We start from the raw sequence: 16,018 nt of genomic DNA, 5'->3' as shown, positions 1-16,018 counted from the left end.
TCTATCTTCCAAGCTCTGATGATAGGATGCCATTCAATTAGCACTTTATATATTACAGATTTTGTTTTACAACACCTACCTTCTCTTCCCAACTATACTTCCATCTTCTCGAAGACAAAGATCATATCTTAGACTTCTGTATCCCAAGCAGTACCTGGCATAGTGCCGGGTCCACTTTAGGAATGGATTGGATGACCATGTAATTTATCATCCAAACCAGGATACTCTGGAGAAGTATTATTATTAATGACACCAGGACAACAGGTACAAACCTGGACTGTCCCAGAGAGACTGAGACATATGATCATACTTGGCATTGATCCTTGTTGCCTAAGAGTCAAAAGAGAAAGACATTTGAAAAAAAAAGTAGGAGTTCCTGCTGTGGAGCAGCGGAAATGAATCCTATTAGGAACCATGAGGTCATGGGTTCAATCACTGGCCTTACGCAGTGGGTTAAGGATCCAGTGTTGCTGTGAGGTGAGGTGTAGGTCGAAGACACGGCTGGGATCTGGTGTTGCTGTGGCTGTGCTGTAGGCGGGAAGCTGTTACTGCGAATAGACCCCCAGCCTGGGAACCTCCCTATGCCATGAGTGTGGCCCTAAAAAGGCAAAAGACAAAAAAAGAAAAAAAAAAAGTAATGGAGACAAAACGAAAGTACTAAAGAGCAGTTCTGGACACCTTTGGTTTGGTGAGAATCATCCATAAAACTTTAATCAGAAGAGCAATTATGTCACATAAGGCAGCTGGTGCACCTCTCTCTCACCCCAACCCCTTCCAGCAAAGACAGAATAGCGGTATTCCAAGAACATCTCAACTAAAATCGCCTCAAAGGCCAGGACCACATTCATTGTTTCTATCTCCAATATTTAGTGCAGGGCTTAGATGATATTATGTGCAATAAGTGCTAAAATATATCCTCAGAAGCCAGGCATTCCCTGTGAGCAATGTGTGAGCAATTCAGGCTCTTAGGGCTGGTTCTTTTCTCTTGCGCTCAGCCCTTCCTTGCTCTGGGGATTTGCCTGTTCCTTTGCCTCAAGCTCACTGCTCCTTCTACCCCCTTCCCCAAATGTGGGCAAAGGATGCAAAGGAAGGGAAAGCACCTGCCCACCACATCCCATGATACTCTTTGTGGGTGCTTAAGGCTGTGCAAAAAACACTTCATATGTTCTAGGTGTTCTAACCAAGGCTGGAGTAATAAATGGAGGTGATACAGGTATAAGCCTCAACCTCAAGCATATAGTAGTGGCTCACTAAACAGCAGCTATTATTATTATTATTGAGGCACAAGTAATTCCTCTTTGCATGCAATTCTCCTCACCATGCCCTAGTGCCAAGCCTCAGGAGGAGGAAAATTATCATCACTGATTGCACAATTAGTGATGCAAATGAAATGAAAGCTAATTGTTTAGCATTAGCTCACTCTGATGATACTTTGGATGGTACTCAAATTGGTGCATGGAAGGTATTGCAAACATACTAAATACATTTTGAATGGACATAATCATATGAGTTTAGCTGCAATGACCAATGAAATACAGCTCAGGAGCACAGAATAAAAGCTAAATATCTAGACTGTGAAACCCAAATATGTCCTAATGGATCTGCAAATGAAACTAATTAGATGCCATATGAAAGGAAGAAATGGATTAAATATTAAATGCGCTATGGTTTTAATTGTGACACTGATTTAACATATGAGCAATGAAGAATTCAATTTTATATAAAGTTAAAAAGGAAAAAAAGACTCTAGAAAAACTGCTTGGGATTAGAGCCAGTATCTTGGGGGTGGAAGGAAAAATAGGAAGGAACACACCCTCATTTGCTTCTAACACGGTTAGCTGATCTGTTTGAAATTAGATCCACTTTCAACTGTTTTAACTTAATTATTAAGCCATTTCTTAACCTCATGAATGCAGTTTTCATGAGCTTTCAAATCTGGCTCTGAACTAATAGACCCTTTCACTTCAGTGGTTTTGGAAATGAATGTTAGATGGAGAGGAAAGTATTTTAACGATGCTTTTTCTAAGGGTCAAGGCTCTGCAAATATAGTATAGTTTGTATATAAAACTCAGTACACCTGAGTATCCTGCTGGCCTTTTGTCTGGTAATGAGGCAAACCATGCCACCCTTTAAAACTTCTGCTTCCTTTCTAAGTGCAGTCGGCTGTGTGGGTACTGAGCTATCTAACTGCTCAAGTGAATCCATTATTAGGATCAAAGTCCTAACAGATGAGAAACAGGTGGCAACCAGGGACCCTGGGGCAGCCTTCCCTTCCCCTGTGAGAAACAGGGTAGGGCCAGGTCTCCGTTCTAGAATATTCTCCCTTACAAAGGGGCTTAGGGAGTAAGAGGAAGAAATGCCTGTCAGTAAGAGCAGCCAGTGCTGTATGATTGTTACTGAGCCTCTTTCTGTCAATTTATCATTCTCACTGTGTGGAGGAATTCCTAAATAGATCTGGTTTCATTTGCCATTTTGCAGGAAATCAATGGCTGACATTTACAACATCTGAAATGATAAAAGACTGCGATTTTTATCTTCATTGCTTAAAGTAAAATAATGCCTTAGTTTGTACCACAAATTAATAATAATAATTATTATTAATTATCCATACCTAAATTTATTGGAACAGTAGCCAACATTTATGGATTGCTAAGCCATTGCCACATAAATGCTGTGAAGTGGGTGCTATTATTATCCCTCCTTTCCAGAGGAGAAAACTGAGGTGGAGAGGGGTAGAGTAACTTGCCCAAGGTCTATTTCTTATGGTGAAACAAGGATTCAAAGGCAGGTAATCAGAATCCAGAATTCATCTTCTTATTTGCTATTTTATGCTGCATGGAGAAGACCAATGGAAGCAAAGTATTTCTTAGAAAATTAAAGTAAAAATATTAAAATAGAGTCAGTAAAATCACTGATTTTTAAAGGTAGACTTACTGAATTCCTTTATCAAATACTAACATACCTACTATGCCCTGGACACATTGTCCAAATAATCTAACAGCATTCTGCCAATCAGTTACCTCCATTTTGCAAATGAAGAAAGGGATTTGTAAGGAAGTGTGTGAACAACACCACAGGAATTATCATTTGAGACGCCAAATCTCGAGCTCTTTTCACAAAGCCACCCTGCCTCTTCTTTCTTTAAAGCGATTCTTTATGACTAGGAACAAACCTAAAAAAAGAAATACTTTGGGATAAAACTGACTACGTTTAAGTTTAGAATTAGAAGAGAATTTTCTTCTTTTCTCTCTTTTGCCAGGCACAAAATTGCTCTGACTTCTTAAGCATCGATCTTAGAAATGAGAGGACGCAAGCGATTTGTTACATGATGGGCCATGAAAGGAGAAGGAACATCAGAGGTAAGCCTGGTCGGCCTTTATCCAGCAGCAGCAGTGCTCCTTTTCTCTTGTATTCCTGAGGCAGACGCACCACGTGAATACCACTTTTAACAGAACACAGAAAAGGTGATGAATACTGTCCATTTTCTCATCATTTTCTTTTCCTCTCTCTTTTTTGGTACCCAGTGTAAGCTCACTCTGGCATATAAAAGGAAACCACTGCCCAGAAGTTATCAAATAAGAGTCCTACAACTCAAAAGGGAAAAGAAGCACAGGCCGGGGATTAAAACCCAGACGTGACCTCACACCCATCAGGATGGCTGCTACAAAAAACCCAGAAAACTGTAAGCACTGGTGAGGATGCGGAGTAACAGGAATGCCTGTGCACTGGGAATTAAAAATGGTACAGATACTGTGGGAAATAGTATGATAGTTCCTAAAAAGTAAAAAAAATAAAATTACCATGTGATCACCAGCAGTTCTACTTTTGGTTATATACTCAAAAGAATTTAAATCCATCTCAAAGAGGTATTTGTACAACCAATTCATAGCAGCATTATTCACAATAGCCGAAAGGTGGAAATGACCCAAGTGTCCACTGATAGATGAATGGATAAACAAAATGGTATATAAATATACAATGGAATACTATGCAGCTTTCAAAAGGAAGGGAATTCTAACACACTTAGGACATTATGCCAAGTGAAATCAACCAGGCACAAAAAGACAAATGCTGTTATGATGGCTCTTATATGAGTTCAGAGACAGAAAAGTTGTTGCCAGGGGCAGAGGGCAGGGGCAAATAGGGAGTTGTTCAATGAGTACAGACTTTCAGTTTTGCAAGATGGAATGAGTTCTGAAGATGTGCTGAACAACATTATGAATGTATACCCAAAAGTGGTTAAGATGTTAACATTTATGTTATTGGATTCGGTTGGCTAAAATCTTGTTGAGAATTTTTACATCTATATTCATCAAAGATATTGGCCTATAGTTTTCTTTTTTGGTAATATCTTTGTCTGGTTTTGATATTAGGGTGATGGTAGCATCATGGAAGTCTTTGGGAGTGTTCCTTCTCCTTGAACCTTTTGGAAAAGTTTAAGGAGGATGGTTATAACTTCCTCTTCGTTTGTTTGGTAGAATTCACCTGTGAAGCTATCTGGTCCTGGACTTTTATTTATAGGGAGTGTTTTTATTACATATTCAATTTCATTTCTAGTGATTGGTCAGTTCAGTTGATCTGTTTCTTCTTGATTCAGTTTTAGCAGGCTGTAAGTCTCTAGAAAGTTGTCCATTTCTTCTAGGTTGTCATATTTGTTGGCACATAGGTTGTTGACAGTATTCTCTTATGGTTTTTTTGTATTTCTGCAGTATGCGTTGTGATATAAAAAAGATCATAGACCACGACCAAGTGAACCCCAGGTTCACAAGGATAGTTCAACATATGCAAATCAATCAACATCATACACTACGTCAGCAAATGAAAAGTCAAAAACCACATGATCATCTCAATAGATGCAGAAAAAGCATTTGACAAAGTCCAACATCCATTCATCATAAAAACTCTTACCAAAGTGGGTAGAGGGAACATACCTTAATTTAATAAAAGCCATTTACAACAAACCCACAGCAAATACAATACTCAATGGAGAAAAGGTGAAAGCTTTCTCACTAAAATCTGAAACAAGACAAGGATGCCCACTCTCACCACTTTTATTCAACATAGTATTGGAAGTTCTTACCACAGCAATCAGACAAACAAAAGAAATAAAAGGCATCCAAATTGGAGGAGAAGAGGTAAAATTTTCACTGTATGCAGATGACATGATACTATATAGAGAAAACCCTAGGGACTCAACCCAAAAACTACTCAAATGGATCAACAAATTCAGCAAAGTAGCAGGATATAAGATTAACATTCAGAAATCAGTTGCATTTCTGTATACTAGCAATGAAACATTAGAAAAGGAATACAAAAATACATTAAAATTGCACCCCCCAAAAATCACCTGGGAATACACCTGACCAAGGAGGTGAAAGACTTATATGCTGAGAACTATAAAACATTCATCAAGGAAATTAAAGAGGATTCAAAGAAATGGAAAGATATTCCATGCTCCTGGATTGGAAAAATTAATACTGTAAAAATGGCCATACTATCCAAAGGAATCTATAGATTCAATGCAATCCCTATCAAATTACCCATTAAATTTTTCACAGAACTGGAACAAACAATCCAAAAATTTATGTGAAACCACAAAAGACCCAGAATTGCCAAAGCAATCCTGAGGATCAAAAACCAAGCAGGAGACATAACTCTCCCAGACTTCAGGCAGTATTACAAAGCCACTGTAATCAAGACAGTGTGGTACTGGTACCAAAACACACAGACAGACTGACCAATGGAACAGAATAGAGAACCCAGAAATAAACCCAGACACCTACGGTCAATTAATCTTCCACAAAGGAGGCACAAATATAAAATGGGAAAAAGACAGTCTTCTCAGCAAGTGTTGCTAGGAAAACTGGACAGATGCATGCAAATCAATGAAGCTGGAACTCACCCTCACACCATGCACAAAAATAAACTCAAAATGGCTAAAATACATAAATGTAAGACAAGACACCATCAAACTCCTAGAAGAGAACATGGGCAAAACATTCTCCGATATCAACCTTACAAATGTTTTCTCAGGTCAGTTTCCCAAAGCAACAGAAATAAAAGCAAAAATAAACCAATAGGACCTAATCAAACTGACAAGATTTTGCACAGTAAAGAAAACCATTAAAAAAAAAAATCAAAAACCAAAAAGACAACTTACAGAATGGGAGAAAATAGTTTCAAATGATGCAACTGACAATGGCTTAACCTCTAAAACATACGAACAACTTATATGGGAGTTTCTCTCATGGCTCAGTGGTTAACAAATCCGACTAGGAACCTTTACTTACGGGTTTGATCCCTGGCCTAGCTCAGTGGGTTAAGGATCTGGCATTGCCGTGAGCTGTGTCTGTAGGTCAATGACGTGGCTCGGATTCCGTCCTGCTGTGGCCCTGGTGTAGGCCGGCAGGTATAGCTCCAATTCGACCTCTAGCCTGGGAACCTCCATATGCTGAGGAGGCGGCCCTAGAAAAGGCAAAAAGACAACAACAGCAACAACAACAACAACAACAAAAACTTGTATGGACTTCCTGCATGGGTCACAACAAAATATACAAACAACTTGTACAATTCAACAGCAAAAAAGCCAACAACCCAATGGAAAATGGGCAAAAGAAACTGAAGAGATATTTCTCCAAAGAAGATTATACAGATGGCCATTAAGCACATGAGAAAATGCTCAACATCACTGATTATTAGAGAAATGCAAATCAAAACTACTATGAAGTACCACCTCACAGTAGTCAGAATGGCCATCATTAATAAGTCCACAAATAACTTAGAGAAATGGGAAACTTCCTGCACTGTTGGTGGGAATGTAAATTGGTACAACCACTATGGAAAACAGTTTGGAGGTACCTTAGAAATCTATACATAGAACTACCATATGATCTAGCAATCCCATTCTTGGGTATATATCCAGACAAAACTTTCCTTGAAAAAGACACATGCACCCACATGTAAATTGCAGCGCTATTCACAATAGCCAAGACATGGAAACAACCCAAATGTCCATCAACAGATGATTGGATTAAGAATATGTGGTATATATACACAATGGAATACAAAAAAAAAAAAAAAAAAAAAAGAACAAAATAATGCCATTTGCAGCAACATGGATGGAACCAGAGACGCTCATACCAAGTGGAGTAAATCAGAAAGAGAAAGACAAATACCGTATGATATCACTTGTGTCTGGAATCTAATACACAGCACAAATGAACCTTTACACAGAAAAGAAAATCATGGACATGGAGAAGAGACTTGTGGTTGCCAAGGGGGAGGGGAAGGGAGTGGGATGGACTGGGAATTTGGGGTTAATAGACGCAAACTATTGCTTTTGGAATAAATAAGCAATGAGATCCTGCTGTATGGCACTGGGAACAATATCTAGTCACTTATGATGGAGCATGTAATGTGAGAAAAAAGAATGTATACATGTTTGTGTGACTGGGTCACCTTGCTGTATAGCAGAATATTCTGGAACACTGTAAACCAGCTATAATGGAAAAAATAAAAATCATTATAAAAAAGGAAAATAAAAAAATAAAATTTATGTTATTATGTATTTTACCACAATTCAAAAAGAAAAACACAGATTGAAAATAAGTAAGACCAGGGTATAAATCCTGATTTGCCTCTCCCATCTTCTAATTTTGTGACTCTGGATAAGTTATTTGTTGAGTTACTGATGATTCTCTCTAAAACAGGGATAAAGAACAGCACTTGCTTCACAACATTATGAGGATGATATGAGTGAATACAGGTAAGATACAGTACTTGGGACATAATAAATACTCCATAAATATTGGCTTTGCATCACAGCAGCAGGCATGGAGCATTTAGCCAAGGGCAATGCAGAGTGGGTACCGAGGGAGGAAAAATCCCTTGTGATATCTCCAGAGACCACGTGGGATGGCATCTGTTATCTTGGGGGGTTTAACATGGCCCAGGGTTTGGCTCACAGCCTGGAAAATTCAGAAACTGAAATGCTCAGCATCCACAGAAGACCATGTGGATGAGACACAGGAGACCAGTGTAGGAAACTAGAATGCCAATTTATGAATAGCACATTCATAGAGGGCTGAACAAATCTATTTTTTTCCTGCAGGAAGGGAGATTTTCATAGGAAAGCACACAATATTCACAGGGTGGCCTGGTAATCATGGACTCAACAAAGCAAAGTAAATGAATCAAATGTATAATGATGCCTGGCAAAAGTAACTAGATGCATTCATTTCTAACTAGGAATGGGTTTCAGACGTTCTGAAGTCCATTGGCCAAGCAGCCTCTCTTCTGGGACACAGGTGTTTGCTGCCAATGTTGGCTCTGGACCTTCTTTGTTTTGCTTGCCTGTCTGACCTCTTCTACCCTCTGGCCAATTGTTTCTCTGGACACTTAAATGCCTTCCATCAGGCTGCAATCAACTCCTGCAGGCCTAGAAGCCAGTTGTCTCTTTAAAGTAATTCTGCTAGTCTTTTCTTTAACCAAAAGGGTGTTGGGTTTCATATGGGGTAATATTATTCAATTCAGATGCTATAGCAATATAGATGTTCATGTGTTTTGTTTAAAAGCCTAAGAAAAATCATTAGAAAATTCACTGAATTTCTACATACCACTTGGCAGTAACCATCAAGATACACTGCTAAATGAAAATAGCAAAAGTATCAACCATTTATCTAAGAAGAAGGTGATAAAAAATATGTACCCTATATGTCTATATTATTAAGACAAACCATTGGAAGAGTAAATGGAAAACTAAAACAAACAAAACCAGTTCTTTAAATAGTTAAGAAAGGAAATGGAGGAAGCAGAAGGTGGACTTCTCAGGACATACTTGACTTTGCAAAATATTTTACGTATGAATGAAACAACATTAAATTCAACAAATTCAGAAAAGGTGAAAACAAACATTCCTACTTGTCTATTGGTTGTTGGTATAACTATATGAAGAAGAATTATTTCAGGAGAATTGATTTACTTATTTATGGCTGCACCTGCAGCATATGGAAGTTCCCAGGCCAGGGACCTAATCTGAGACATAACTGTGACCTATGCAGTTGGATTCTTAACCCACTGTGCCACAGTGGGAACTCTTAATTTCAGGGGACATAAAAGCCATTATTTGCCTGTACATCTCTAGTGGGATATATCCTAAGAACAAAACAAGTGCAAAAGCACCACCACCACTATCACCACTTAAACTGTTTTCAGTAGTCAATTGTTAGTGCTAGTGTTGGTATGGTTTTTATTACTTACATGAGTATTACAGGATAAATCAAATGAATAATTACGTTGTGTTACTGTGAACTGATATGGAATAAAGAAGTTATAGATGCAAGACAGAATATTTCAGAAATTTGATCTGGATGAGACCATTAGTATCAACTGGGGGGGGGGGGAAAGAAGAAGAAAAAGGATTTTCTTGTTCCACCTACTTAAAGGTATAAAAACAATGACCAATTAAATAGCCCACACTGTAGTCTCTAAATATCACTGCTAAAAAGAAACCAAGGCTCCTTAGAGACATGGCTGGTTCTAGGTCTGGAGCAGGGAATGTCCAAAGTGAGCCTAGAACATGCTGTTGTATCAAAAAGCAAAGAAACTCTCAAAGACTCAGGAGTTACATCAAAAGGCCTGAGGAGCCCATTTGAAGAGCTTCCAACTCTCCAAAAATGCAACCATATGAGCACCAATTAAGTAAAATAACTGTAGTGGACAAAACCACATCAAATATGCAAAATTCATGAGTTTATAATCCTATTTTCAAAAAAATCCTCAATGGTTTACCTTTGGAAGATGTTACAGAATCAACTCGACCCCTGGCCTGGGAACCTCCATATGCCTCGGGAGCGGCCCAAGAAATGGCAAAAAGACAAAAAAAAAAAAAAAAAAAAAAAAAAAATCAGAATCAACTCGAAATTGGCATCAAGCCTTTATCTCACCTTTATTGTCTGAAGGGTACTTCGGGGTAAACAAAAAGGAATAAGACAAAGTTTCTCTTTGTGGAAGTGATTTTAGCTAATCAATGAGGAAGGAAAGACAGAATTAGAATGCCACAATTTTGAAACCCCTGGGGACTCAAGGAATCTAGACCGTGCTCCTCAATCACGGACACATAGAGACAACAAGGTATCCTGTGCCTCATCATGGAAGCATAGCATCACATGAAGAAATCTTGTCAAAAACTCAAACCTGAGTCTGATTAAGCCTCTAAATCTAACTACCAATTTAAAAAACAATAGGGGAACAGAGAAGCCTGTTAAATTCTATCTGAGGATGCGATTAGCAAATTCCAGACTATGGGAAATGCTGCCGGACAAACACCCCCGTTGCTTCTACAAATAAACTGCAATACAAAAAGAGAAAAAAGAGAGAAATGGGAGCACCTACAGATTAAAAATGACTTACAAGATATACTAACTCATTGCAATGCGCTGACGGTATTTGCCCTCGATTCAGACAAGCTGTTCAAAAACTGCAAAATTGGAACACTGAGTTGATATTTTATTGGATAAAGAATTAATGTAATTATTTTTAGATGTAATGCTACATTGTGATTCTGTTTTTAAAAGAAGTCTTAGAGGAGTTCCCATCACGGCTCGATGGGAATGAATCTGACTAGCATTCATAAGGACGCAGGTTCGACCCCTGGCCTTGCTTAGTGGGTTAAGGATCCAGCATTGCCGTGAGCTGTGGTGTAGATCGCAGATGCAGCTCGGATCTGGTATTGCTGGGCTGTGGCATAGGCCAGAGGCTGCATGTCTGATTGGACCCCTAGCCTGGGAATTTCCATATGCCACAGGTGCAGCCCTAAAAAGACAAAAAAAAAAAAAAAAAAAAAAAAAAAAGAAGAAGAAGAAGAAGAAGTCTTAGAGATGTCTTCTGATATATACCTCAATGAAATGAAATGATACGTGCGATTTTCTTCAAAAGAATCAGAGGGCAGTGAGAATAAAGAGTCCTGATGAGATAACCATTAAAGGTGGGCGACAGGTCTGTGGGGTAATTATATCTTTCTCTTTGTTTGTATGTGCTTGAAATTTTCTATAATAGAAATTTTCCAGAATAGAGTTAAAACAGAATAGCTTTTTGATCCCACTCTTTGATGACAAATTTTTCATATTATCAAAGAGTCATGGATTTCAGTCCAGGTGACTCTTAAGTCCTGTTTACCCAAAGGTTTTCTTCGGATGGAATGCCAGAACAGTACAGCAATTTTCCAAGGAAACGTCAATTACATAAAAAGATCATCACATTAAATTGGATATGTTACCACAGATTTAGGTTCCACGAGAGAACATGGTAAAAATATCGTGCTCTTAATATCTTAAGACTGATTTTCCAAAGTTCCTATTTTTTTGGCTCCTTCCACTAAACAAAACTGCTTTTACAAATATCAAACACTCCTCCCCACTTGAGAAGAATTTTCCTCGAAGAACTGTTCTCAAACTTGATTGTGCAGTAGTGTTATCTGGAGGGCGTGTTACAAGACAGACGACCGGGTCCCTCTCCCCGAGTTTCTGGCTCAGGCCAGGGTTGGGGCCCGAGGATTGTGCATTTTAAAAGTTCCCATCTAGTGCTGATGCTGCAAGTCTGGGGACCACACTTGAGAAAATTATCCTGGAGCATCTATGAAAATGTATGTGTCCCCCTGCTTCCTCCCACTTCGTCTTTCTCCTGAGAACAAGGTCCCCTGACAGTTTCCATAGAAAAGCGCCTGATCCATCCTTTGACTTATATTTTTCCCTTTGAACTCTATGACGCCTTCCACTGGATAATTCTTACATAACCTTTTTCTCAAATTAATTATCCTTACATGACACTTATTCAAAAATGCTCCCTGTTAGGTTAGAGCTGGCGTTTGGTGCCCATCTTCCCAAAAAATAATCAGACCAATTCTATCTCATTTTCCCCTTCTTCTCTTCTGCCATTCCTCTAACCAAAATAAAAAGAGGAGTAGTAGTAATCATTAAAGGATGTTACTATATGCTGTTTTTATGAGGATACAATTTCTTAAAAGCACAGGCAGGGACCTTTCGACTTCAGCTTTCTTTTCCTACCATACTGTGGGCATTGATGGGACTATTATTATTTGAAAATAACGAGGTCTGATTGCTACGAATATTTATAGAATTCAAAGTCCTGCCATTGGGTGGGCATTCAACCCATTTTTGTGACTGAAATAGTTCAATCACAGAGTCTTAGAGACAATGCGGTTCAGGGAACCTCAGAGACGCAAAAATGTCACAGAGTCTGGTACTGTAAATGCCAGAATCCTGCATGGGATCTCATAACCACACCCAGCTTCTTCTTCCATCACTCACCAGGGTGACCCAAAAAGGAGAGGACAACAGTGCCTAGAGGGACATTTAAGACTTAAAGAATAACCACGCAACTCTCAATTAAGGAAATACACTCACTATAGAGAATAACTTTTTAAACAATATTTTGCTTTGGATGCTTTTGCCTCTCTGGATTTCTTTACAAAGCATGTGGGAGGAGGTTATTACTCTAGAAAACCTCAGAAAAAGCCAAGAAAATTTAAGGAGATGGAAATTCTGATGGGATTGGTTTCCGTGACACTGAATAGATTATCCTAGAAGAAATTCACCTCTCACTCCAACACACTGTGCACTGCAGGGTCATGTTTAATAGTAAACAAAACCAAGCTTGCTAGGACCATGGTCACCTTCAGAATCTGCTCTTTCTAGAGGCAGCTACATTTGGGGGGAAAGGGAAAATTACTTAGTAACTATTTACTATATCTCAAGAACAGTATTAGGTTTCTGTGCACTATTGAATGGATGCCTTTCACAAGCCCTTAGAAACAGCCATCATTATTCCCATTTCACAGACTAAACTGAGCTCAGAGGAGTCACATGCCAGGGTAAACTGGCAAGTCCAGGCGCAAACTCACGTCTATCTGACCCCAGGGTCACACTTCATCCAGAGGTAAGCTCATTTTGTCACTGAAGAGTTCCAGCCCCTTTATGGATGCTCAAAGAGCTCAAAACGACTGTGACACAATTGTAATAACCTCTACCATCTACTCCTAAATCCTCTAAAAATGGAAGCTGTTCTCCTCCTCCTTATTTTGGTTCATATCGTCAGCAGAAACATTTGGAACCCTAGACAAATTCATTCAAGAAGGCTATTTGACCCTGAGTTTGGCATATATCTAAAAGCTGACAAATAATGAAGCGTCAAGCTATGTTCATTAATTTATATGAAGTCACGAATGGTGATAAAGGACTTGCCTGATGTTTCTGTTAATGTAAATGCCCCAATCAATATCCCTAACCCTTTGGCCTCATGCACCCGATCAGACTATCATTCCTAGAGGCCTGGAAGGGGCAGCAGTCAACTGACCTTTATCCTCATCTCACCGAGGCCTTTGGGGTCATCCTGGCTCAGAGGAGGGTGGGTGGCAGAACTGATGGCACCATTTCCCAGGCTGGAGGGAGGCAGAGGAGAATGGAACGAGCTGCTCCAGAGAGTTTAAATGGGCTTTGCCCTTTTAGAAAATAACATTACAGTTAAGGAACTAGGGAGGGGGGACTGCTTGCCTTACTTACATTTTATTAATGGGAAGTTTTAATGCACCATCTTTTTCGATAGGCATATATGAAGGAATTAAATCAAGCAGGATTTTTTTTTTTTTTTTTTTTTTTTTGCTTTTTAGGGCCACACCTGCGGCACATGGAAGTTCCCAGGCTAGGGGTCAAACGAGAGCTGCAGCTGCCTAAACCACAGCCACAGCAACAGTGGGATCCAAGCCACATCTGTGACCTACACCACAGTTCACAGCAACGCCAGATCCTTAACCCCCTGAGCAAGGCCAGGGACTGAAGCTGCATCCTCATGAATACTAGTTAGACTGGTTTTCCGTTGAGCCATGATGGGAACTTCCAGGCAGGATCTTTGAAATAATAGTTTGCCCACCACTGCCATTTGTTGTAATATCCTTTTCACAGTGGCAATTTAAAATCAATCTTATAGGAGTTCCTGTCGTGGCTCAGTGGTTAACAAATCCGACTAGGAACCGTGAAGTTGTGGGTTTGATCCCTGGCCTTGCTCAGTGGGTTAAGGATCCAGCGTTGCTGTGAACTGTGGTGTAGGATGCAGACGCGGCTCACATCCCGTGTTGCTGTGGCTGTGGTGTAGGCTGGCGGCTACAGCTCCGATTAGACCCCCTAGCCTGGGAACCTCCATGTGCCATGAGTGCAGCCCTAGAAAAGACATAAAAAAGACAAAAAAAAAAATAAATAAAATAAATAAAATCAACCATATAAAACATACCATGAGGAAAAACATAATTTTTTTTGTAAAAAAAAGGTACTTCCTTAAAAAATTTCTGAAGGATTAACATATCAAAAGCCAAATCTTTAGCAATACGATTTAAGCTTTGGATTGCATTGTTCTTTCCTGGCCATCCATCCGAATCCCCCAAGTAGGATGTATGATTTTTTTTCTAAACAACAGCAAACATCAATGGTCACGCTTATCAGGTCCGAGAGTTCGCTCCTGGTTGAGCAGAATGACACCCTTGGCAGGGTTTTGACAAAGCCTAGTCTACGTCATTCTGTTATCAGTCAGATGGCTGTGCACACAGATTTTTCGCATGTCCTTGTCAAGCTCGTGAGAGGTGTCACTCATGTTTGGATTCCAGAGTCCACCACCCCAGTAAGTGAGAACAGAGATAAGAGGACCCTCTACCACTCTTCCTAAAGTTTCATTAACAAGCCCTTGCCACTTATTTTGAGGGAAAAGATAACACATATATTAAAACCATTCTGGAATTGTATGGCCAGATAAATATCACTCATCATTTTTCCGAACATTAAGTCATTGCTACATGCTTTTTTTTTTTTTTTGGAGCACTTACCCATTGTGTTGAAGAAAGGACATCAAATGATGCTTAGAAATGTGATACACATTTTCATTTCACACTCCATCAGCTTTTACAGCTGTAGCTCAATGAAATGTAAGAGAGAGCCTGGCAAACAGCCATATTTACCAAGGTATAAAATAGGGGTCAGGTTGCTTTTATTAGAGAATGAAAAAAATGTTTAATTTTCACTCCACATGACTAAAGCAGATATTCAGCGAACACCTTAGAGAAAGGCACCATAATCGCACACACTGACATGCTTTAATGCCTGTTTAATCATACATAGGCTTTTACTATACAATCAACAGCTCTGCAGAGCACGAAAAATTTCCTTTCCTTACCCCCTTCCACTCGGGACCTACTGACACAGAAACACACTGGATCAGATCATCTTTGGTGTTAAATCTTTCCGCTGCAAATAATGGCTTCTGCCCTCTGTCGCTAGACTAGAAGAAGAAATAGCTTATTCCCTTCATAGGCAGAGAAGCAAAGCTATAGGCATCAGCAAAAATGCATCTTTCTAATTCCGATTTCAATCTGTCAGAAAGGATTAAAACCTCATGCATACATAAAAAGGGAACTATACATGATAACAGAAACATGGGTGGAAATCACTGAGCTTCCACAGCTGCTGTTTTACGAGCAGGGTAGAGAGGAAAGCATCTTTTACTCACCTCTGTTAAACCTGAGACTTCTCCTTTTGCTAACGGTTTGCTGATGGATGGCGTGTATACTTTGGCATCTGATACTGGCTGCCCTTTCATAAAGTGTTTTCCTGATTCATAAATGTCCACTTCGACCATTTTCCCCATGAATGTGGGGTTCTTTGGCACTAAAACCTTTTTAAAAAAATTATAGAAGGCTTAATTTTTAAAAACAAAATTTTATTTTAGAACCGTTTGATTTTTTTTTCATTTTTTAAAGTTTAATTGAAGTACAGTTGATTTACAATGTTGTGATAATTTCCACTGTACCACAAAATGATTCAGTTATACATGTACACACATCCACTCTCTTTCCGATTCTAGGACAGTTTTAGATTTACGGAATTATTGTAGAGATAACACAGAGAGCTCATATACCCCACAAGCAGTTTCCCTATTGTTAACATTGGTATGATATATT

General features: G+C 39.2%; 1 protein-coding gene across 10 annotated transcripts in view; it reads right to left on the bottom strand.

The window, feature by feature from the left end:
* The window catches only part of CDKAL1 (CDK5 regulatory subunit associated protein 1 like 1), a 658,999-nt gene that overhangs the window by 18,937 nt on the left and 624,044 nt on the right, over positions 1-16,018 (bottom strand). For 9 of the 10 annotated variants that reach the window (XM_005665616.2, XM_005665619.3, XM_005665620.3 and 6 more), the window contains one exon: positions 15,568-15,732. In XM_005665616.2, the coding sequence (XP_005665673.1) occupies positions 15,568-15,732 (165 nt within the window). Of the gene's footprint in view, positions 1-2,893; positions 2,942-15,567; positions 15,733-16,018 lie in introns of those variants that run through there. The other variant, XM_021099785.1, reaches the window with a different exon arrangement.

The sequence above is a fragment of the Sus scrofa genome, chromosome 7 (genome assembly GCF_000003025.6).
Source record: "Sus scrofa isolate TJ Tabasco breed Duroc chromosome 7, Sscrofa11.1, whole genome shotgun sequence".
Lineage (NCBI taxonomy): Eukaryota > Metazoa > Chordata > Mammalia > Artiodactyla > Suidae > Sus > Sus scrofa.
This window is presented reverse-complemented; position numbering and strand designations above follow the sequence as displayed.